Source organism: Lynx rufus, unplaced genomic scaffold, assembly GCF_022079265.1.
Source record: "Lynx rufus isolate CCGP_SWC_20201006 ecotype Redwood Valley unplaced genomic scaffold, mLynRuf1.p SCAF_9, whole genome shotgun sequence".
NCBI lineage: Eukaryota > Metazoa > Chordata > Mammalia > Carnivora > Felidae > Lynx > Lynx rufus.
In genome coordinates, this window is record NW_025814897.1 from 60,976,789 (window position 1) to 61,002,881 (window position 26,093).

Consider the following 26,093-nt stretch of genomic DNA (forward strand, 5'->3'; position numbering starts at 1 on the left):
TCCTGGATTTCTTTATGTCTCTTTTTCTCAGCTTCCTCTTTTTCCATAACTTTATCTTCTAGTTCACCTATTCTCTCCTCTGCCTCGTCAATCCGAGCCGTCGTCGTTTCCATTTTATTTTGCATTTCGTTTAAAGCGTTTTTCGGCTCCTCCTGACTGTTCCTTAGTCCCTTGATCTCTGTAGCAAGAGATTCTCTGCTGTCCTCTATACTGTTTTCAAGCCAAGTGGTTAATTTTATGACTATTATACTAAATTCACTTTCTGTTATATTATTTAAATCCTTTTTGATCATTCATTGGCTGTTGTTATTTCCTGGAGATTCTTTTGAGGGGAATTCTTCTGTTTCGTCATTTTGGATAGTCCCTGGAGTGGTGTGGGACTGCGGGGCACTTCCCCTGTGCTGTCTTGAATAACTGCTTTGGTGGGCGGGGCTGCAGTCAGACCTGATGTCTGTCCCCAGCCCACCGCTGGGGCCACAGTCAGACTGGTGTGTGCCTTCTCTTCCCCTCTCCTAGGGGTGGGATTCACTGTGGGGTGGCATGGCCCGTCTGGGCTACTTGCACACTGCCAGGCTTGTGGTACTGGGGATCTGGCGTATTAGCTGGGGTGGATCGGCATGTGCACGGAGGCAGGAGGGGCAGGCTTAGCTCACTTCTCCTTAGGTGATCCACTTCAGGAGGGGCCCTGTGGCAGCAGGAGGGAGTCAGACCCACTGCCAGAGGGGTGGCTCCGCAGAAGCACAGCATTGGGTGTTTGTGCAGAGCAAGCAAGTTCCCTGGCAGGAACTGGTTCCCTTTGGGATTTTGGCTGGGGGATGGGCGAGGGAGATGGCGCTGGCGAGCGCCTTTGTTCCCCGCCAAACTGAGCTGTGTTGTCCAGGGGCTCAGCAACTCTCCCTCCCTTTGTCCTCCAGCCTTCCTGCTTTCCGAGCAGAGCTGTTAACTTGTGACCTCCCAGATGCTAAGTCGCGCTTGCTTTCGAACACACTCCGTCTGGCCCCTCCGCTTTTGCAAGCCAGACTCGGGGGCTCTGCTTGGCGGCAGGCTGCCCTTCCACCCTGGCTCCCTCCCGCCAGTCCGTGCAGGGTGCACTGCCTCTCCGCCCTTCCTATCCTCTTCCGTGGGCCTCTTGTCTGCGCTTGGCTCTGGAGTCTCCATTCTGCTAGTCTTCTGGTGGTTTTCTGGGTTATTTAGGCAGGTGTAGGTGGAATCTAAGTGATCAGCAGGATGCGCAGTGAGCCCAGCGTCCTCCTTAGCCGCCATCTTCCCTACCTCCATCATTGCCATTTCTGTTGGATTTGATTTCTTGGGCTAAATTGTTGATTGATGTTTTTCTATAAAGTCAATTTTATATCCGTTACCCAATATATTGTTATACTTATGCATCCTTAAACCATTATATTTAAAATTTTATTTCTCTATCCTTTTGTTTTCTTTTCCATTTCTTATGTCGTTAATCATACTTTCTCTAAAATTTTCTTGACCACTTTTAAATAAGTTCATATATTTTCTTTTTGGCTTTTTTTTAATGTTTATTTTTGAAAGAGAGAGAGAGAGATAGAACACAAGCAGGGGAGGGGCAGGGAGAGAGGGAGACACAGAATCTGAAACAGGCTCCAGGCTCTGATCTGTCAGCACAAAACCCGATGCAGGGCTCAAACCCACAAACTGTGAGATCATGACATTCAAAGTCGGATGCTTAACTGACTGAGCCACCCAGATGCCCCCATATATTTTCTTTTTAAGTAGTCAACTTTGGTTTTATAGTTAACTCATTCATTTGTGCTCTTAATCTTTATTAATTTCTTCTTCTTTCACATTTATTTAAATATTTTCCTAGCATCTAATATTGAAAAATTTTTAAAAATAATAGTTTACACCCTTGTTTTCTAATAAATTTATGTTATTCAGACTACACATTACACTCCAGTGTCTTCTTTTATAGATTCTCATATGTGGCTTTCTCATTTTTATTCAGTCTAAAGGATTGTTTTCTTGTTTTTATTTTTCTGGCATAGAGAAGATGCTTAATAAATGGATGTTGTTATTGCTTTGGAGCCCTTGTCATTTTATATTTATAATACGTTATTATTATTTGTAGGTTAATTTAATAGGCATGGTTAGACAGCATGAAGATCTGAAAGAGATTATTTTGTGCTTAAATAAAGAAGAGGTGGAAGGATAAAGTCTTTAGAGTTTGAGCAGAAGGGACTTGGTGATTGGGAAAGATGTAAACATACAGGGCAACTCCCAGAGTTATGATTTAGAGAATTGGTTAATTTTGTGAAAATTATAAGCTTTATTCAGAATATAAAGGATTAAGAACAAGTATAGGGCATAGGGGAAAATGGTCAGTTTGGTTTCGAACATACTGAATTTGATTTACGCATGAGCAATCCATGTGGCAATGTTCAGAAGGAACATCTATCTTCAAGAACTTGGAAACCACAGCTGCCATCAGATATTATTTGAAATTTTTCATTAAATAAATGAAAGATGAAACTGTGAGAATGGACAAGATAATTTAAATGACTTGAGAATGGGCAAAATGCAGATTCCTGAAGGATTTCAAAGTTAAGGTTCTTTGGGTGGGGAGTGGGAAGCCAGAGAGAGAAATTGCTGAGTGGTGGGAGAAAAGTAATAGAGATTAGTGCCAGTACGTGAGGAGAGAAAATTCCCAGAAAGAAAGTATCCTTAGCATAATAGGTAAATGAAAGGATAAATGAAAGGATCACAAAAATGAGTGAATCAAGGGCTCCTGGGTGGCTTAATCAGTTAAGTATCTGACTCTTGATTTCTGCTCAGGTCATGATCTTATGGTTTGTGAGTTTGAGCCCTGCATCTGGTTCTGTGCTGATGGTGTGGAGACTGCTTGGGATTCTCTCTCCATGTGTCTCTGCCCCTACCCCCATTCACTCTCACTGTCTCTCTGAAAATAAATAAATAAGCTTTAAAAAAAATTAGTAACCAAATCTGGCAATTCTATTTTGCTGTTGTTTTTCATAGTGGGTGTAGCCTCAACACCTGATTCTCTGGCCCTTTGTGCACACAGACCCTCAATGAGATTCTTTTCCTCAGAAGCCTGAAGACCTTTGTATTTACATAATTCATAGAGAATTAACACCTGAAACTTAAGACTCTACTCCAGAGATGCTACATTGACCAAAATGTGTCTCTGGAAGGTACAAATTTGAAAAATGTTTGCCAGGGACATTTGTCAGACTGGTTTAGAGATTCCTCCTATGCATTCCTCAGCCTTATTGAATGAAGGAATTGGAGTCTTACATGCAGAATCTGACTTCAGCTTTTCTACTGTCTAACTGTATTATTTGGGGAAAATTACTTAATCACTTTAAACATTGGTATCCTAATAAAAATATTAGGAATGAAAACTTTTTATACCTCATTGGATAGTTGTGATGATTGGATGAGATTATGGATATGAAGATGATTGCATGTGGCACATAGTATGTGTTCAAGAAATGATAGCTATTAAGGTTCTTTGTGTTTTAGGAGCAGCCTGAGCTATTTATCAAAATGTAGTGCTTACTGCACTATGTTAAAATAATGGCAAGGTTTATCTTTCTCTCTCCCTCTGTCTTTCTTCCTCTTTTCCTCCCTTCCTCTCCTCTATCTCTCAATTTTTCCTCCTTCCCTTTCTTTCTTTCTTTCTTTCTTTCTTTCTTTCTTTCTTTCTTTCTTTCTCCTTCCTTCCTTCCTTCCTTCTTTCCTTCCTTCCTTCCTTCCTTCTTCATCTACCTTAATTATGTATATGGTTTCTCTCAACAATTAGTACTTTATAAAGATAACCTTAGGAGATTTATTTTTGAGTCTTAGTTTCTGTTCTATCTCCTAGAGTTGGTGTATGGATGAAATTACATGATGCATATAAAATGTCAAATAACACATAGAACTTTTAACAAATGGGAGTTACAATTTTTTTGTTACGATGGTTCTTTGGACCACCTTGTAATCACATATATAAACATGTGTGTCTTGGGGTTGTCTTTGGCATTCTTCTGTATATTTCCCAGGAAAAAAAATAATAATATCCACATTTCAAATGTGACTTGATTTTTCAGTGCTTTATTTCAGGATTAGTAATTTATTTTCAAAAAATACTTCAAACCATTATATTATTGTATTGTACAGCTGACACTACTATAACACTGTATGTTAATTATACTTCAGTAAAAAAATATTAGAAACCAATTTTCTCATCATATTGTTTAAGTGTTCTACGGGGAACGTTGAGAGGAAGGGATGACTTCATTGTGATGTTTGTTGTCATCAAAGAGAACTATAGATATAAGAAAAATTAGATGTGGAATAATTCAGGGAATCTTCTCTCTTCAATAAATGAGGAGAAGCATGGAGAGAGGCTTCCAGTACTAGCAAGCTCATAAAAAACCTAAAGTACTTACAAAATCAGCAATAGTAACTCAGTGAATGTTAGAGTGCCAGAAAGATGTTCTAAGTGATGAGCTATATATTTATTATTTATATTATGTTCAGTTATTCAAATATCCCTGTCTTCTCAGTCCCTAATTATGTTGGCCCTCAATAATACCAATGCTCAACTTCTGACCTTCTTCCTGACGGGTATCCCAGGCCTGAGAGCAGCCCAGGTCTGGGTCTCCATCCCTTTTTGTCTCCTGTATGTCATCGCCCTCTCTGGGAACAGCATGATCCTATTTGTGGTCCTCCGTGAGCAGAACCTCCATGAGCCCATGTATTATTTCCTCTCTATGCTTTCAGCCATCGACCTGAGCTTATCCCTGTGCACACTTCCTACTACCCTTGGTGTTTTCTGGTTTGAAGCTCGCGAAATCACCTTAAATGCCTGCATTGCCCAGATGTTCTTTCTCCATGGATTTACTTTCATGGAGTCTGGGGTTCTATTGGCCATGGCCTTTGACCGTTTTGTAGCCATCTGTGATCCACTGAGATATGCCACCATCCTCACCAATGCCAGGATTGCCCAGATTGGGATAAGCATGTTGATAAGGAACGTTGCTGTAATGTTACCAGTGGTGCTCTTTGTCAAGAGGCTGTCCTTCTGCCGTGCTGTGGCCCTTTCACATTCTTACTGCTACCATGTTGATCTCATTCAACTCTCATGCACAGACAACAGAATCAACAGCATCCTTGGTCTGTTTGCACTTTTTTCCACGACGGGGTTTGATTGTCCTTGCATCTTGATCTCCTATGTCCTGATCATTCGATCTGTTCTCAACATTGCCTCCTCTGAGGGGCGGCAAAAAGCCTTCAACACCTGCATATCCCACATCAGTGCTGTTGCCATCTTCTACATCCCTCTCATCAGCTTGTCTCTTGTCCATCGCTATGGCCATTCAGCACCTCTGTTTGTCCACACCATCATGGCCAATGTCTTCCTTCTCATCCCTCCTGTGCTCAACCCTATCATCTACAGTGTGAAGACTAAGCAGATTCGAAAGGCTATTGTCAAGGTCTTAATTCAGAAGCAACAAATCTAATCATTAGTAATCTCAGAGTAGAGACAAAGCCATTTATGAACGAATGCCTTGGTAGAATGGTGTAATTATCCCCAAATGTCCTACATGTGGTTTCAACAACCTAAACTATGCAACTTATAGGTTGTGTGATATTTGCTTAGTTTCCTTGTCAGTAATTCCACATTAATGTTGCTTAAATTTTGTTTCATTTTCAATGTAAAGTGAGATATGTATGTAAACAACTATTCATATGTGCAAGTAGTATGTGTCCTGAATAAAATGTTCGTTCAGACTGCATACGATAAGTCCAGATTTAATGTAGGAAACTTTGTTAATAAACCAATTGTTCTTTTCTAAATGATATAAAAAAGACAATTTATAATTTGATGTTTTTCTTCTTAAAATTCTTGATTAACTACAAAAATAGCCATTCTATAGAGTGAATCTTATAAGCATATCAATGTAATTCAACATTGGATAATATATAGGTAGTTCTTTTACCCTCTATTATGTGTAGGAGTATATCTAATGCGCATACAAAATGTCATATCAAGTGCTCAGGGTTAGTTCCTACTGCTGTTAGCTGAACATTAAAAGTTGGTAATAACATTACTAAACCCAGGAGTGAGGATTACACAGTTTTCCTAAGATTAGCGTTGGTAAGAGGGAACTCATACTCTTGGCTCTTTCTTTATCCTCATCTCTGCCATTATTACTCTATCTGTGGGCCCTCCAAATCAGAAGTAGTATAGCCAAAGCTTGCTGATATTTACACATAGGTTCTTTCTTTCTGATTGTTGAGTTCCTCTGAGATGGGTACTGTTTTGTGGATATTAGCATGAGATGCAATATGTCTACTTCAATATGTATTTCATATACATCTTCTACAGACTACCTTATCTCTTTTCTTCTAAGTTTGCTGGTTCCATTCACTGGCCAGCTATCCAAGCCCTTCAGCAAAGTACAGAAGTCCATGTATATCCACATACCTCAGACAACCTCTCTTTTTACATGAAGTTAACAACCAAGGGCACTGTCCATTAAGGGGATTTTCCTTCAACACTCTTTTTTTTTTTTTTCTTTTTGTGGCCTCCCATATGTGAAGCTATTGTGCTACTGTATTCTACTTCTGGTTAGTGCCAACTTGCCCACTAATCCATCCATGAACCGAGCCTGAATATTTTCCTTCTTTTCCATTAATGTATCAGAAACCTTCAGTGAGGCCATGAATGTAAATTAATGGAGAGCATCTATATATCAGTGATAAGTGTCATGGGATCCTGGGATAACTATTCATAAACTTTACTTGTGCTTGTTTTGACTTTGTACTTTGTCTTCCCTACAATAATGGTGCAAACTTCACAGATGAGAGTTTTCCCAGCTCATAAATGTAATATAACCAATTATATACTTAGGAACCTGGAGAATAAGCACAGGTATGAAAATCACTGGGCTCACTTGGAGACAAAATTTGCCCAGAATTCCATTAATCATCTTACCCCAATAATCTCATACTTTAATCAAAAAAGAGCATAATGGTATGTTTGGTTGCTTATTATCAGTGAGAGATTGTATCCTATATCCAATAGTTCTCAAAGGTTTTGGGTATTCTCCTTTCCTTAATGAACATTTGTAAATGGACATAGGTCCATTTTGGAAAAGATATGGATAATTTGTATTGCATGTTTCCAGTAGCATAGCAGGTTATTTCATCAGGGACACCAAGATTCATGTTCAGTTAATGGGCTCTGGATATGTGCAGCAACTTAAATCTTTAAATAGGTGAAGCAACTTAAATCTTTAAATTTCCTATTAGGGTGGTTGATGTCAGCCCGATACTCAGAAGCTCTTTATTTTAAATGCATGTCAATTAGCACCCAGTTACTCTCCATTGCGCTCATCTTCAGAAACATTATCATCTATTGCAATAGGTCACTATGGGTCCTGTCACCCTGATTGCCATTTTACCTTTGCTATTCTCTACAGTAATTATATTTACCTTATGATTTTAAGTCCTTCCATGTGTCTCAGGATCACTTCATCTTCATTGTCAGTAGGGAGGCCAGTTCCACAGGGGCAGATTTCATTGCCAAGTCTAGGCTGCAGAGCATAGCAATCACTGAACTATTCAAAGATACCAAATACCCTCTTACAAATGCATTCTTTATTGCCTTAGTGAAGGAGTGTCCTCTCTTTTCTCCCGGAGAAAATAATCATGTAATAAATTCTCTGGTCCTACATGATAAATCCGTTCTAACATGTCGACCTCTTTGAGATTTCTATAGTCTATATTTTGCCAAGAAGATCTGACATCTCTATCTAATTTGCTATAGGTAATCATCATGTTCAAGTTTCAATCAACCATCCCAGCAGTGCATTATCACAGTTGCTAGGTATCCTTGATATAATGTTAAACCTCAAATCATAGATGAGTATCCTCTGTCAATAATGTCAAATTGTTTGTGTCAAATTCTTCTCTATCTTAATTAATATTTATGTCACTAGCCACTTCCTCTGCTGACTTACATCTAATACCTTCGAGATATACTCCTATAGGTATTCATTTGATTCTAGTTAGTACAATCAGGTAGGCTTTGCAATGATGTCACTGGTTAAACTATTTTCTCCCCAAATGTTAATAACATTTCCCTGCTCAAGCTTTACTGAAATCAGACTGGTTATTGGCTTTGGTACAGTGAGAAGAGATGGGGCAAGATCTTGCATAGGAAAAGCATTGTAAAGCATTGTCCTCAGGTTTGGTTTTTGTAAGGTTTCTGTATAAGGTAAAATAAATATCATCTGTAAATCTTCTCATGAGAAGGGAACTCCTTTGGCTAACATGGAATATTCAAAATTTCCAAGATTTTTAGGCTTATACACTCAAATGTTAATATCCCAGCAGTGAGGATCATACCACTTCCCCATTTTTTTATTCCCAGTATTTTTCAGTATTACAACTTTATAAAAGAAGATTTATCAAAACTGAGCATTCAATTTGCCTTGCAGTTCTGTTACTCTTTCAGTTAAATCATGTGCTGGATTTTTAGAAGTATATGATCTTTGGCTGAAGGAGATAAAGATTTCCTTAAATGTTCCTATAGGGGGCATTCTGACTTTCACAGCATGTCCTGAGTTGTCAATTGGCTGTCCTAATCTAATCATTTTCTATTTAAGGTTTCTAATGCACATACACAGCAGTTATCCCATCTGATAATCTTTATAGTTAATGTTTTTTAGGTAAAAATGAGAGATTGGATTCAATGTCCATAGTCACCATGTAACCTAACATCTCCCTTCCACCTGAATCTCATCCAACCAACCACAAGTGACAGTCATAGTAATTTTGATGCCATTGCATCTCAGGAATCATTGTAAGCCCACTGACCACTGGCAATAGAGCCTTAGTTGTCAGTTGACCATGCTATTATAATGTGATTCCAGGGAGCATGAGTGAGGGATAGCTGATGTCAAAAAAGGAAAGACAGTGAGATGATACAAAAATTTATTATTGATTTGGACACTGTATTATCCAGACTCCAATCAAGAGACAGAGACCACACAATTATTTGAGAAGAAAAAGTTTAATAAAGAAGTAGATTAACAGGGAAGTAGATTAGCAGGGAAGTTGGCTAGTAAGAGTTAAAAGATGAGAAGAGGATATAAGGAGTAACCACCCCTCCTAGGGTAGAGATGGAACATTCAAGAAAGAGCCCTCTTCTCCTTCCTGTAAGCTTGTGAAAATCTTCCCTCTGGGAGTTCCAAGGAAGGTGCCAACTCTCTGAACTCTAGGTGCCAGACAAGCTTATGACTGCTGGACACTGCTGGAACTGGGATATGGATAGAGTACCCTTTATAGGATTATAATACATTTCCATGTGAGGCTCAGGCTGGGGTAGCTCCAGGCTGCCCTTTTGGGATGAGGGTTGGGTGGCCAGCTTGCTAACTAGATAGCCCTATGTTGCCCTAATTTATATACACATACCCAGGGATAAGGAGAAGATGTAGGAGATTCTTCTTCAGCTAGAGTGCTGCTCCATACTGTCTGGGCCTCTGGTTATGTCACTGTTCTCCCAGTGAATAGCTGGAGAACAAGCTCAGTAGCTAATCCTGGAAGAAACTGTGCACCACTGGAACCAAGCACTGAAGCAATCACACAGTGCCAAGCAATGGAAAAACAACATGTTCTGTGGGAATCCAGCCAACAAGCCACACAGAAACCAAGAAGAGAAAACCCCTTCTCCCTACAGTGTTCCTCCACTACTTCCCACTAAACAGTCTTAATAATGTGCCAGCTGACAAAAGAGAAATATTTACAGAGTCCAACACCATCATCATAGAGTAGGCAAAAGTCACTTTGGAGCTGAGAGATGGTAAATCAAGAATGAGCCAGACATCATTATGGACGACTATTGACCATTCCTGCAGACCCATCTCTGAAGCCTTATCAAATATGTCTCATGACAGTCAATCCAGGAAAATAAGGAAGGGAACATTTATCCATTGGATCACATTTACCATTGGTCAAAGTTTATCCTATGAGCTGTTAATTCCATCATACTTTCTCACATGTATGAACACCAAGTGAGTATCTGAGAATGTGTCATGACTTGGTGTCAGTCCTGGGACAAGAATAAAGAGGTGCACAGTGCAGGCCTAAGGCAAGGGGTTATCATGTTCTCCCTGTGTGAAGCCAGCCAATGATTGATGAGCCCAGTTGCAATTGATGTTGCAACAGTGACAGGACAATGAGGTCAAAGGATTTGGAGTGGTTCACTATAAGAAGCTGATTCACTACATAAACTCAAACCCTGATGTTCTGGCCTGGAGAGCTTGTAGGCTGACAGGAGATTGGTTGCCTCTGAGTGAGGTTTGAGCCATCTCTCCTGTTGAAAAGTCCCCTTGTTCTTTTCTGGTACAAGATCTACTCTCCATTTAATTCTATAAATCAGTTGGTGGCATACTTACCAACTTCTATTTCTTTACCTTTTTTAACCTCAGGTAGAGAAGGGAAATGGTTCAGAAAAGGGTTTTCATGGGCTAAATGTTTTAGAAAGGATGGAGTCAGATCCAGGACAATAGGGAAATTTCTACAAGCATATCAAGCACATAGAAGTGGTCTCAGAGAAGGCCACTGAGAGAAACTCCTTTTATTTTTTTTAAGTTGGGCTGTGGAGCTTGAGCTCATGACCCTGCGATCAAGACCTGAGCTGAGATCAAGAGTTGGACACTTAACCAACTCAGCTACCCAGGCACCCCAAGAGCAACTCCTTTTATAGGGAATATAAATTCCCTATAATTCATAGCTTTTTACATTAAAATGGTCATATTAACAATAAAAAGAGGAAAAAAGAAGGGAAGAAATGGAGAAGGAGGGGCTGGGGCAGCAATTTGAATTGGAGAATGAAAAGCAGGAGGAAGATAATACATTTTATTTAATTTTTCACCTATATTTTCTTAGGTAAATTTGCCTTTTACCTAAAGTTAGCCCTTCTAAGGACAGAGTTCTCAATGCCATGCATCCTGAAAAGAACAAAGCACTAATTTTTTTCTAGTTCCAGCTGCTTTTCTTCCTGGTGATCTTAAAGCTTTCTGGACCTACAGATCAAGGAGTGTTCAACTCAGAATGATGCAGATATATGTCAAGGAACAATGGGAGGATGTAGACATAATTGAACCATGTAACTCCATTATGATCCTAGATAGATGCTGGATTAAGCATAAGAATTTATTTTACTTTGTCTAATGTTCTGACTATAATATATATTTTGAAATGTGGAAAATCAATATGAATAGGTTAGAGCCCTCTTTTCTCCACTTTTCTGCCTGACCTACTCTGATGACTATAGCTCTTACCTCTAGCACATCCTCTTTTATATTAACCTGAAGACCAGTGTGATCATTGCTGGTCTATGCATATTGGTTCATTTATCTGTCGTTACTGTGTTTCAAGTCAAAGGTGTTTGCTAGATCTAATTTTCTGTTCTCTCTCTGAGAACCACATGTCCTTCTACAACATGCACCAGAATTATACTTTTTATTTATTTCCAATTTTCAAAGTTGAGGCTGAATAAAAATTGATAGTTCTTCTGAAATTGAGGGCCTAAGATACCAGAATGCTTGTGATTCTGGGCTTTTCTTTCTCTTATGTGAGATTAAATGCCTTCAATGGCTGATAAATATGAAGGGACTGGATATAAGACAGTGAAGAAAGGAGTCAATGATAAATTTGAGAGCTTGTGACCTACCTAAATCCACTCACATTTAAAATAGAAGTAGACATTGTGATGACCAAACAGAAAATATCTGTTGGTACAATTCCACATAAGGTCTGTGATAGTCTTAGATTGAGTTTACTAAGGCCTACACTTAATCTTGGAGCCATAGCTGGATATAGGCGACCTTACCAATGTCTGAGACAAACTGTCCTCAAAGTCTGCACCTGATGTAGGAACAGCATCTCAAGCATTAATTAAATCTACAACTGTGAGTCTGAGCCTGCTCTCTGCATTTCTTGGGAGAGCAGGTTATAGATAGATGTAATGAAGCTAGAGAGTCATTGTTCCTAGGGGAGTAGGTGTCTGTTAATTCTCAGGAGGATGTGCCTATGCTAGGGAAGAGTACGAGGGTATATATAAAGATATGGATTCCCAACATGGTGCTGGAGCAGAGAAGTTATAGAACCTGGAAGAATTTGAAAACTTTTCACCCTTGCTCTGGGGTAAGGAACCCAGGAGCCTAGTAGGTGTCCTAGAGACTCAAATTGAATTTCCCTCAGTTTATTTTATGTTTCCCAATGAAAACTCTGCAATTTATAGAGTTCAACCTTATGGCTTTGAAATGGTTGTAGGTAAAATGCTTCATGGCTTCTTCAGCCTAAGAGATCAAGCTGCATTTGGGACAGCATTGAAAGCTGAAAAGATTAGAGAACATATGTGGGATGGGGTACATCTTTATATTGGCATGATGGACACAGTTGAAAAGACAATGATGCCAGTAGTAACTAATTTGTTTAGTTACTTGATTTAGGCTGGCAGCTTTTCAAAAAATAACTCAGACATGGAATCTTAGAAATGACCATTTTAAGGTCACCTTTTGAACAAGAATGGATAGTGTATTATCACCTTTCTCCCTGTGAATCCCATTCCCCTGACAAGAGCCGAGTGTCACATGCACTATTGGGGTTTTTCTGGTTTAGAGCTGCTAAAAGGAGGGTTACCCAAGGTGTGAGTGATGCTGACACCAAGAACATGAGCAGGATCAAGTCCAAATACCAGAGGTAAGAACCTGAATTGGTCAGCAATCTAAAAGGTAGACATTGAATAGCCAAGAGAAATGGTAAGCCAAAAGAAATCCAAGAACAGGGAAAAAAGGACAAGAACCGTGGCCATTCTGAACGGGGCCACTAGCGATTGAATGGAACCAATGTGAGTGTTTCAAACACCTACAAATGACGACTGTCATATGTTATTCACTACAAGGAAACCCACCACATTTGAAAGACTGAGGTGAAATGGACACTCAGTACTGAAATATGTTCTCATCACTTCTCCATATGACACACCCTACACACCACAAACCTTACAGTCCCTATCTTGAGTCAAGTGGAGGCAAAGGTCCTTTAAAATTTTAGTAGCAGAGAAAAAGACTAGTAAGTGTCCTCCCCTTCTTCAGTGCTATTTCCACCCCTCACCTTGTAATTTCTTCCATCTGGATACAATTCATTCTTTCTCTACCCTTGCCAGGAAATGCTCATAAACCCTCCATGAAAGGACAAATTCTTGTGGCCTGGCCATTCCCTTCTCACCGCTTCTTGTGGTCTTCTAGCTGGAAGCTCACCACTTAGGGGATGATAGCTGGTGTCCGAGGAGTCCTTCCTCTGCTCCCTGAGGTGCTGTGCTCACTCAGACTGCCTCAGGCTACAGTAATGTGCTGGCATATAGTGTTTCAACCTGGAGATCTCTTGGTGATTTATGGTTTTGGAAGTGGTGTTGTATAAGACAATTAGGAGGGGGTAGAATTAAAAGAATATAAGAAAGTACTGAGCATCACCCTCCATTTCCAAAGTTCTGATGGGAAAATTTAAAACATTTTGTATATTTGCTTCATGTGTTATTGGCTTCTTAAAAATGAAAAATAAAACATTACTCTTAAATTTGAAGTTCCCTTTGACACATACTCCATTTCCACCATACTCATTCTACTGTGATTTTTTTTGTGTGTACACACATGTGCACACACATGTGTGCTTGTATGCATAATTTTCTAGTACAGGGGTCAACAAACTTTTTCTGTAAATGACCAGGAAGTAAATATTTTAGACTTTTCAGGCCACGTATTTGTCTCTGTCCTATATGTTTTTTCTTCTTTTTTTCTTTGATACAACACTTTAAAATATTTTTTAAATTCTCACAGGTTGAATTTGGCTCTGCAAATTAGTTTCCCAAACTCTGTGGTAGGTCAATTTTATATTTTCACACACATGTATCATGAACAATAATATGTTAGGCCTCCTTTAACTCCTGCTACTATAGCATCTGTGATTTGTATGAATATATGAGCATTGACCACATCCAAGATGTTATAGATTTTCCAGATTGCAATATATTCCAACTTAGTTTACTTGATGCATAAATCTTAAAAAGTGGTGTTTTTTTTAAAAGGTTATCAAACACCTTGTTGCTTCCAAGCTATAAGGAACAAAGGTAGATTTGAAGGTCTCAAATGAATATCATGAAGAACCTATTTAAATCGACTCTGTATTTTTCTTTATATAGAAAAAGTTACATTATTGCTTGATACCTAAGGATGAGCTATACTTAATTTAACTGACAACTGAACTTAACTGTGTTCAGTACACACAACTAAGAGAATTTGTTGTTGATGTTATTTATCTACCAGGAGCATATAAATGAGAGACCTATTTGTGATGTTTTCTCTTAATACCTCAGAAGTTGAAATCTCCACCTTCCTGTTGGTTGGGATCCCAGGGTTTGAGAGTGTACACATTTGGATCTCCATCCCCATCTGCTTTATGTACCTCCTGGCCATCCTGGGCAACTGCACCACCCTGTTTGTCATCAGGACAGAGTCTTCCCTGCATGAGCCTATGTACTATTTCCTCTCCATGCTGGCCCTATCTGGCCTGGGCTTGTCTTTCTCTTCTCTTCCCTCTATGCTGAGGATCTTCTTGTTCAATGCCATGGAGATTTCTGCTGATGCATGTATTGCCCAGGAATTTTTCATCCATGGATTCACAGGCATGGAATCCTCAATGCTCTTGATCATGTCCTTTGATTGCTTTCCAGCCATTTGCAACCCTCTGAGGTATAATTCCATTCTTACCAGCTCCAGAATTTTGCATCGTGGGCTGATATTTGATATTAAAAGCATTCTACTAGTTCTTCCTCTTCCTTTCACTTTAAATAGACTCAGATACTGTAATAAACACCTGCTCTCACACTCCTACTGTCTCCACCAGGATGTCATGAAACTGGCCTGCTCTGACAATAGGGTTAACTTTTACTATGGTCTGTTTGTCGCACTCTGCATGATGTCAGACAGTGTTTTCATTGCTGTTTCCTATGTGTTCAACCTGAAGACTGTATTGGGTATTACATCCCATGGGGAGCAACTTAAAGCTCTTAATACCTGCGTGTCCCACATCTGTGCTGTGCTCATCTTCTTTGTGCCCATCATCACCTTGGCTACCATACATCACTTTGCCAAGCATAAATCCCCTTTGGCTATGATTCTGATAGCTGATGCATTCTTGTTAGTACCACCTTTGATGAATCCCATTGTGTATTGTGTAAAAAGTTGGCAGATTAGAGTAAAAGTCCTGGAAAAACTGAGTCTAAAGTCTAAATGATGGGGCAGAGGTAGAAGTTCCATTTTCTCTACAATAAATTGTCTTAGGAGCAGGGCAATATTTCTTCCAAAGAGGAGATATTTCCTTTTACTTCATAGCCCTTAAGTGATATTAATTAATTAGTTAATCAATTAATCAATCCCTAAAGGGGACCTAATATACCACAGCAAATCTGCTTTTAGGGAAGAGGAGGCCTGCATTTCATAGAGTATGTAGGAATGCTTTTGTTATTGCTTGAGGGATTGATGGCATCTATCCTCAGGTATGAATTATGAGCAAGAATCCAGAGGAGCTTCTAAGGAGGAAGTATGATCAGTGGCCCTAAACTGTGGTGGGTGGAACTCTGCAAGGTTTTGGAGCAACTTAGCATCTTAATATTTGCTTCCCTTATTTAATTCCTTTTTTGTGATTTACATTAAGCCCTTTATAATGTGTCTAAGTTGGCTTAAGTATGTTTTTTTCCTTGCTACTTAAAGTGTGGTCGAATGTTCAGTGGCAGCAGTTTCACCTGGAAAGTAACTAGCTGCAAGCCTATTGAGTCAGAATCTGCATTTTAGCAAGATCTTAGATGATTTGTATGAACATTAATGTTTGAGTTGAAAAAAAAAACCTTTTTGGGGCAATGTGAAAAGGGAACCTAGAGAGTATGTCTTCTGCTGAAGCCAAATTGGGGAAATTGTAGGAGGAAATTATAGGTGGTCATTGGCATTTGGCAACATTTGTAGTAAAAGCAAGGGGCTGAGTCCTTGGAGCACAGTGGACGGAGACCCAGAGACATCTCCAACATCATACATATGTCTTTCTTATGGACTACATTGTGAATTTCTACAACGAAAGAGTTGTGAGTTATTCAACTTTAGAAGTGTCCTCACAATAAAATTCCTTGTTCATAGTATGCACTTGGTGGATGTGTATCAATTTGAACTGAAAGAATAGTTCAAAGTTTTGCTGGGGTGGGAATTCAGGGGTGAATCAGGGCAGTCGTAACCTAGACTCAACTCACCTCTGCACTTTCTGCACTTCTTACCTGGGAGTTAACATTGTCAAGAGATATAAGGGTCCCTTGTGAGAGACAGAATTTAGGGCAGCCCATAATGCCTTTAGGTAAAATAATAGCTATGAAGCCACAACACAGAATCTGTACCACTGTGACCAAACAGACCTTGAAACAAGTTTCTTATCCAAGCCTCCCTGTATCCACCTATCATCTCCTGGCCCTGTAAATGGAGCCAGATTAGAGCCCTTTAAAGACATCCTATTAAGAAAGTGTCAACAAAGAAGCTTTAGGAGCTCCAAGGATGATGCCACCTTGATTTAGGGGATCAGAGTCCAGGGTTACTATTAATCAATGAGAAATAACATAACTCCAGACAGGGGATTTAGAAGCCAACCCATAGAAGAAAGGGTAAAAAGACCCTATCAAGGATAACATGTCCTCTAAACCATTTAGTGTGATAACTTAGTCCTGCAAGGGAGGTGGCAAGATGACTAAAAAAGCTCAAGACTGAGGTCAAGACTCAGTCCTCTGGTTTCAGCTCTGCCATTTCCTGGCTATGTGACCTTGAGAAACTTACTTTCTATGTGTTGTGTATTACATTTTATATTTACTTTGAAATTAAAGAAGATAATTCCTTCTTTCTTCATTGTCTGAATTAATATGTTAATCTTTTTAAGAGCCATACAATCCAAATTTGGTCTTCAGACGGATTTGTTTAGACAAGACAGTGTTTAGATGAGTTCATATAAAAAATAGAGATTTATGAGTTATCTTAAAAGTAGGAAGATATGGCAATACTAGGCCTACATTCCCACATGGAAAAACTCAGTAGGAACACACTGAGAAGTGTTGGCCCTTATACAGTCCCCACTACTCACAGTCTGAGTATGTGTTTGCTCCACTTACTGCTATTATGACCTTGTTCTTCTAGGTATTTGAACTTAAGATCCCTGTTACAAATTCTTTTTTTTTATGTTTATTTATTTTTGAGAGAGAGGGAAAGAGAGAGAGAGAACACACATAAGAGAGTGTGAGAAGGGGAGGGGCAGAGAGAAAGGGACACAGAGAACTCAAAGCATGATCAACACTGTCAGCGCAGGACTTGAACCCATGAACCCTGAGATCATGACCTGAGCTAAAATCAAGAGACAGATGCTCAACTGACTGAGCCACCCAGGCACACCCCCATTAATGAATTATTAATTGCTTTCTCATCCTCATCCCCACCTCTCTCTCTCTCTCTCTCTCTCTCAGGTTACAGGTCTGGAGTCTTTGTTTAAGCTTTGTTTAGCAGTGGGACCAACCCAGAAATCTGGATTTTGCAAAGCTTTTCCTGGTTTTCAGTTTCAATCAGCTCCCCTGTATCACTGTTACATTTTATTTACAATTGCCCACAGAGAGGTGGGCAATTTACAATTTACAATTTTATTTACAATTGTAAACATTCCTGCTAATACCTCTTATGCCCCTGTGTGCTGTTAGAGGAGAAGGGTTTTCCTTCAAATCTGTCAGGTGATTTGCAGAGACAACAGTGCCCCCTGACTGGCCAAGAGTGGTAATACCAAGCACTTGGCACTTGAAAACTGACAGAATTGAGTGGATGTGGTCCCTGACCAGGAGAGAGCAGTGGAGCCCCTGCCGTGAAAGAGTTCTGTGTTCCCTGAACTACTAAACACAGAGGTTTAGTTCATCTTCCCTGACTTACACAGGTCCATGCAAAAGTGCTTTCAGCAAATCCCAAGTTGCAGTTTTCCTTCTCTAAAATGAGGTTGTATCAGTTGAAAGAATCTTCCACCTGTAAAGTTCTTTATTCACATTGAATATACATACAAGGTGTAACTGCAGTTATTTTTGACTTTATTAATTCCAAATAACTATGATTTATTGAATATCTCTTATGTTCAGACACTATGATAAAGGGACATGATTTCATGCAATCCTTATTATACCTATTTTGTAAACATAAGAACAGCTGTTGCCAAATGACACAGGAAGTAGTGAAGTGAGAATTCAAAACCAGACTTGTGGGACTTCAAACTGTTTACATCATTCTGCTGTCAGTAAATAAATGAGACTCTGGGGGTGGGTGCAGCAGGGAGGAGGAAATGGTAAACTTTGGGAAAAGCAGGGTTTCTCAGAGACCCTATTACTGTTGCCTCAAGACCAAGCTGTTTCTCTGTTCAACAATTAAAAAAAAAGTATTTTATAGCAGGGGCTTTTTATTAAGCAAATCTGAAAATAAATGCTGCCTTTGCAACTAATTTTATATACTTTAAACATTCTGAAATCCTCAGTCGCAGTATTCTCATTTGTGAAATGGAAATACTAATTTTCCAATTTAGTAAGAGGATATATAATATACCTTGCAGAGAAACTTGTTATCAGATGAGGATATAACTGTTCTGCCTTGCTGGAATGTATCCTGATAGATTAGTATGGGTTCTTGTTTTGAAACTAAGTGGATCCAATTTGCTATTTTCATTTAGAATGCATTTTTCTATAATCACAATAGAAAAAAGATGTTTCTATATCAGAAAATTGAACAACACATTAAAGCAGACAATTATAGTTATATTAGTGGATGCTGAAAAAGCACTTAATAGGGTTTATTGAGTAAGCTTATTAAAAATTAATAAAATTGGAATACACATAAATTATTTGAATATTTACAAATTACCCAAAGATCTTGCAGCCAACCATTGTTCTAATAAGTGAACCACTAATGCCACTTCTGGTAAAATCAATAACAAGATTTGAGCATTCACTTTCACTGTTATTCTTTCATAACAGGCTGGAGATTCCAATGAGTTAAATAAGGTAAAATGAAATAAGTTGTATGAATAGTAGGAAAAACCTACCAGTCACCTATTTTTACTTATATATGATAAATATAAGTAAAATCCAAAAATAAAAAGCTATATAATTCATATGATAATTTGGTAAAATATATATTAATGCAAGATAAAAAATGATTTTCCCCAATCTAGCATTATGGATGTGGAAATAGAATAGAGAATTATTTTATTTATAAGAGCAACAAAATCATATAATTAAAAACTATAGAAATAAATTTAATTAAGCAAATAATTTTATTGAAAAATTTAAAAAGGTATTAATAAGTGAAACATCTATCATATATTTTTGGGTGTGAAAGTTTATCATCATAAATGTTAGCTTACACTTAATCTATAAAAATAATGTAATTCTTGTTAGGATTCCAAAGCTCTTGTTTGTTTCATGAGAGGGGGATCACTTTATACCACATATTAACAAGTCAGACTATGAACCTACACTAATAGATCAGTGCTATGTGATTATATCCATGACACATATATCAAAATCCATAAAAAGATCCGTAAAGCAATGTACAAACACACACACACACACACACACACACACACACACACACACACACACACGTAGAGTGCCATGGAAGGTTTCTGTGTTCTCATTTCTCTGCTGTGTAACTGTTTAACTCCTCCAGTTTCCTCAGGCATTAGGGTACAGATGTGGTGGGGAAATTAACAAAAACAAAACAACAACAGACACACACTTGGGTGGTTGTGACATGACCTAGATCCTGGACGTTCTATGCCACGATCTGTAGTGTAACAGTGGGTAGACCCCTGTCACTCTCTGGAGCTTGTAAGTTTACCTTAAGAGACACATTCACACTTGCAAGGACAGGCAGATACATCCATGTAAATGTGCTTATGTGTGCCTGAGTGACCATTTCATGCATTTTGAACTGAGTTCTTCATCATGGAAAAACTACTTTTGTATCAGGTAGTTTTAAGCCACCAACTGTGGAGGGGCATCCTCTTCATTGAGCACAACCCACCTTCCTGGGCTGTAGTCTCTTGACTATTCTCTCTCTAATCTCCTTCATCTTGACACTGTAGAGAATAGGGTTTATCAATGGAGGAAACAGGAAGTGGACATAGGAGAGAAGAGTATGGGCAGGCTGAGGTATTGGCACTCTAAGATGGTCAATGAGGGCAAGAAGGATCATGGGCATGTAGAAGAGGAGCACAGCAGAGAGGTGGGCAGCACAGGTTTGGCCAGCCTTCCAGCGATCCTCACTGGATCCCAAACCTTGCAAGACTCTGCCAATTAAGCCATAGGAGAAAAAAATAAGCAGAGGGTCTAATCCCATAACTGACAGAACCACAAAGAGGCTATAGATTGTACCCCAAGCTCCAGGGCAGGCCAAATGGGCTATATCTGGGTGCAAGCAGTAAGAATGGGCCAGTACCTGTGGGAGGCAGTAGGGCATGTGGGCCAGGAGGAATGGCAGGGGCAGATGAAGACCCAGGCATCGGAAAGCAATAGCCAGGCAAATCTTGCTAATGACATCATTGGTGAGGAGCGTTGGGTAGTGGAGAGGGCGGCAGATGGCTAGTGCTCGATCTAAGGCCATGGCGAGCAACACAGAGGACTCCATGACAGAAAAGATGTGGACAAAGAACATCTGTAGGAGGCAAGCCGAAGCAGGGACAGCATGAATGCCAGCAAAGGCAAGACCCAGCAGGGTGGGCATCAGGGCTGTGGCCAAGCCAACATCAGACACGCTAAGCAAGAAGAGGAAGAAGTACATTGGACGGTGCAGGGTGGAATCCAAGGCAATGATCCAGAGAATAGTACCGTTGCCCAGGGCAGAGAGAAGGTACATTGTGATGAGTGGTATTGTCCACCAGGAGGGTGCAGCTGACAGACCTGGCATGCCCACCAACAAGAAGGTGGGGGCCATTGAAGTGTTATTGGGGGCTGCCTGATTGGGGAATGTTGACATGGTTCAGGATCCCACTTTGAAGTCTGGAACCTGAAAACTGATTAGAAAGATTTACTTAATCTTTTGACACATTTGCATAATGCTATCTAAAGCAGCCTGCCTCCTTCCCCAGCCCCCAGCACACACTGGCTTTTACATTCCCTCCCAGAACACACAGACATTCTAATATCTATGCCAAAGTCATCCCATGTCTTGGCAATTTTTCTAAAGCTGTCCTCAAATCTGTTTCTCTCCCTAAATTGTTTTTCCACTTTCCTTTAACCCTGCTTTTCTTACAGCTTTTTCCTAACTCATAGCCCTCCCTTAATGGCAAACATCTGTGAGAGGGTCTATACTCTTATAAACACTTTTTCTGCTCCCCTCAACCCCAGGCATTCTGACTTCAGTTCCCTTTAAGTGCTCTCAATAAAGTCACCCTTTACACCTTTAGTATTAAATCAAGGGGCACTCATATTTCCTAAACTGATGTATTTCTCAATGAGCTTTGACTGCTACAAATCCAGTTTCTCCTTTTCTTTCTAAGTTTACCTTTTGAAGTTAATTACGTAGTTCACCTTGCTGTGTCCCATTCAGGGTATATATTGACATTAAAAAAATTTTTTTTAACGTTTATTTATTACTGAGAGACAGAGAGAGATAGAGCATGAGCATGGGAGGGGCAGAGAGTGGGGGACACACAGAATTTGAAGCAGGCTCCAGGCTCTGAGCTGTCAGCACAGAGCCCAACGTGGGGCTCAAACTCACCAACTGTGAGATCATGACCTGAGCCAAAGTCGGATGCTTAACCAACTGAGCCACCCAGGCACCCCTATATTGACATTTTTGACAGATCTTAATTTGGTCCTCTTCTTTTTCTTCAGTGGTAGTATCTAGTCTTATGACTTTTAACTCTGTGGACTAATGAATTACAAATATATCTCCTAGCTCATTCTGTATTCATCTTATCCTAGAAATCTCTACTCTTATGTCCCATTTATTTTAAATTCAAATAATCCCCAAAAGATCTTCACAAATGCATCTTAAAAGTTCTTCCAGCTTCCTCAGTTAGGAGACAGTGGTGGGAAAATCACAATGACAAAAGGGGAAAAAAAAAAGAAGGAAGAAAGAAAGAAAAAAAGGGAACATATATTGGTTCCCTACATCAGTTTGTGGCAAGACCACTCACCAATTTCCCGCAATAAAAGCCTTACAATTAGCCTTACTTCACATATAATATCCAAATATTATTCCTAATTTCAACAAGAAATACTGAGCACACACTGTAGTCCTATCTCTTTCCCTCAGTCAAATGCCCAGAAAAGTTAGAACTGAAATTCCAGACAAAAGTACCATGAAATTGTGATCTGGGGAAAAGAAAAAATAAAGACATGTTGAGTTATGTTCTTAGGGGAATAATATGGATGTAAATTAACTCCAAACACTTATTTAAAAATTCTAAATGTATATATCTTAAAATATGAAATTAAACATTTTAAAATTAAATGTAAAACTTTCAAAGTATAAGGGAAAATAAATGAAACAAAGATCTTAATCTAACAGAAAACATTTAAAGAGGAACGAATAGGAACAGATATTTATTTGTAGTGTGATTGAGTGAGGAGGTTGAAAAATCCTCTCTCACAAAAAGCAAGTGTAAAACTGTTAAAATGGTCAATAACACCACTTTAATACCATTCATTCCTGAATGAAGCCCATTCATTAAAGCTACAGAACTTTGGGAAATAACTCCTATGGTAAAGACATTCTGGCCTAGGGCTGCCCTCATTATCCCCACTGTCTCCAGTTCTGTCAGAGGCAGGAGACAGGGAAAGCTGAGGGCTTTGTTCCAGTTGCCTGAGCTAGCTTCCTTGATTTGGAGCTTGTCAGTTAGTGTGGTCATCTTGGTGGCCAGCAAGTAGGGATGGCCCAAGGCTCTACTAAGTTGGTATTCCTATATCAAAAAAGAAGTTCTCAAATCAATAACATGAGATTCTACCTTAAGTATTTGTAAAACAAAGAATAATCAAAACTCAAAGTAAGTACAGGTAAAATAATTCAAGTAAAGAGCAGCAAAATGGAAAATTGAAAACAACAGAGAAAATCAATAAAACCAAAATTTGTTCTTTGAAAAGATGGACAAAATTGAAAACTCTTAATAAGCATGGATAAAGAAATTGTGGTTTATATACACAATGGAGTACTACTTGGCAATGAGAAAGAATGAAATATGGCCCTTTGTAGCAACATGGATGGAACTGGAGAGTGTTATGCTAAGTGAAATAAGCCATACAGAGAAAGACAGATACTGTATGTGTTCACTCTTATGTAGATCCTGAGAAACTTAACAGAAACCCATGGGGGAGGGGAAGGAAAAAAAAAAAGGAGGTTCGAGTGGGAGAGAGCCAAAGCATAAGAGACTCTTAAAAACTGAGAACAAACTGAGGGTTGATGAGGGGTGGGAGGGAGGGGAGGGTGGGTGATGGGTATTGAGGAGGGCACCTTTTGGGATGAGCACTGGGTGTTGTATGGAAACCAATTTGACAATAAACTTCATATATTGAAAAAAAAACTCTTAATAAGCCTTACAAAAAAATAAAAGACATAAATTATCAAGATCAGGAATATAATAAGGAACATGATTACTGACCTTACAGAAACCCAAATGATAATAAGGGTATATTATAAACAACTATATGCCAGCAAATAGGTTAAATAAAAAAAATCCAAGGAAAACATGAATTGCCAAACTGACTCAAGGAAAAATAGGAAATCTGAACAGACCTATAACAACATAAAGAAATTCAAATACTAATTTAAAATTTTTCTACAAAGAAATCCCAGGTTCAGATGGCTTCATTGGTAAATCACAGGAAAATTCAGCATAAGAACAAACACTCAATGTTTCTCAAACTTTTTTTTAACAGGGGATTGTTTTATAAAATCCAACTCATTGTAGTCCCCATGGTGAGACTAGTGATTTTATAAAGAAATGAAGGACCAGAGTTCTCTTTGCCTGATGAGGATAGAATAAGAAATTATCCTTCTGAGGGACAGGAAAGAGTTCTGACCAGGAAAAAATGAGCTGGAACCTAAAATTTGGACACCTTAAATTTCAGGTTGTGAGGAACCAATATATGTTGTTAAAAGTGGAAAAAAGAAAAAAAAAACAACTCATGCTAGGAGTATGGTGTGACCTTAATTCCAAAGCCAGACAAAGATACCACAGGAAAAAAAACCAAACAAAAACAAATCAAACTATAGACAAATATCTCTGAAGACATACAAATTATTAACATAATAGCAAATCAAACTCAACAACATATAAAAAGAATTATATACTTTGATTAAGTGAGATTTATCCCATAAGGGCAAGGTTGGTTTTACATTTTAAAATCAGTTACTATAATATGCCATATTAATAAATAAAGACCAAAACTTCATAGTCATCTCAATAGACACAGAAAAGGAATTCATCAAAAACCTCATTCATGGTAAAAACTTCACAGAATAGAAACAGAAAGGAACTTCCTCAATCTGATAAAGGGCATCTGTGAATAAACCTATAGCTAACATCGTACTTGACTAAGATTTAGAATGAGGCAAAGTTATCTGCTTTGGTCACTTCTGTTCAACATTGCACTGAAGATTCTAGATAATACATTAAAGAAAACAAATTAAAGTGTCCAGTTTGGTAAGGAAGTTATAAAATGATCTTTATTTACAGATGACATGAGTCTATACATAGAAAATTCTAAAGAATCCATCGAAAAAAACCTAAAACTAATCAATGAATTTCACAAGGCCATTGCATGCAAATTCAAGATACAAGTATCAATTGTATGTTGATAAATAGCAATGAACAATCTGAGAATAAAATTGAGAAAATAATTTTATTCACAAGGCATCAAAAATTTTAGTAGGAATAAATTTAACAAAAACATACTATCATACACTGAACACTTTGAAACAATGCTGAAAGAAATTAAAGAAGCTCCAATATAGTTAAAATACTTACAAATACGGAAAGTTTAGGTATCTCTCAATTACCCCCAAATTACCTGTACCTTCAACAGTATTCCTGATAAAGGGCCAGAGGCCTTTTGTATAAACTGATAAGCTTATCCTAAAATATTTTTGGAAATGCTATGGGACTAGAAGAGCCAAAATGATTTTGAAAGAGAAAAAACAAAGTTGGGAAAGTTACACTACCCAACTTCAAAACTTGCTAGTCAAGACAGGGCATGAAAACAGATGTACAGACCTATGGAATAGACTAGAGAGCCTGGAAATGAACTCAAGCATATATGGTCAACTGATCTTCAACAAGGATGCCAGGAATGTGCAATGAAGAAAGGAAAGTCTCCTTAACAAATGGTATTGGGAAAACTGATATCCATATGCAAAAAAATTAAATTGTATGCATATCTTGTACCATACATAAAAATCAATTAAAAATGGATTAAATATATTTATTTATTTATTTATTTATTTATTTATTTATTTATTCATTTATTTAATATAATTTATTGTTAAGTTGGCTAACATACAGTGTGTAAAGTGTGCTCTTGGTTTTGGGGGTAGATTCCTGTGATTCATAGTTTACATACAGCACCCAGTGCTCATCCCAACAAGTGCCCTCCTCAATGCCCATCACCCAGACCTGGAAACATAATAAAACACAAGGGCAAAGCTTTATGACATTGGAATTGACAGTAAGTTCTTATATATGACCATAAAAGCACAAATAACAAAAACAAAATTAGACAAATAGGCTACATCAACCTTAAAACTTCTGCACAGGAAAGAAATAGCCAACAAAGTGAGAAGCCAACCTACAGAATAGGCGAAAATATTTACAAATTGTATTTGACAAGTGTTTAATATTCCAAAATATATGAGAAAGTCCTACAAGTCAATAACGAAAAACAACTCAATTTTAAACAGGCAAAAGAACTAAATAGACATTTTTCTAAAGAATAC

At 38.5% G+C, this 26,093-nt stretch overlaps 3 protein-coding genes across 3 annotated transcripts; 2 read left to right on the forward strand and 1 right to left on the reverse strand.

Moving 5' to 3' along the window:
- The first annotated feature begins 4,550 nt into the window (after positions 1-4,550).
- Positions 4,551-5,498, forward strand: LOC124506412 (olfactory receptor 51F2). The gene has a single exon (XM_047072481.1). It carries the CDS (start codon positions 4,551-4,553, stop codon positions 5,496-5,498), a length of 948 nt encoding a protein of 315 aa, XP_046928437.1.
- An 8,887-nt stretch (positions 5,499-14,385) lies between these two features.
- Positions 14,386-15,345, forward strand: LOC124504622 (olfactory receptor 51A7-like). Its single transcript, XM_047070065.1, has one exon. It carries the CDS (start codon positions 14,386-14,388, stop codon positions 15,343-15,345), a length of 960 nt encoding a protein of 319 aa, XP_046926021.1.
- A 4,820-nt stretch (positions 15,346-20,165) lies between these two features.
- LOC124504787 (olfactory receptor 51S1) lies at positions 20,166-21,134 on the reverse strand. The gene has a single exon (XM_047070325.1). The coding sequence runs from the start codon at positions 21,132-21,134 to the stop codon at positions 20,166-20,168; it is 969 nt and encodes a 322-aa protein (XP_046926281.1).
- Positions 21,135-26,093: the final 4,959 nt, after the last annotated feature.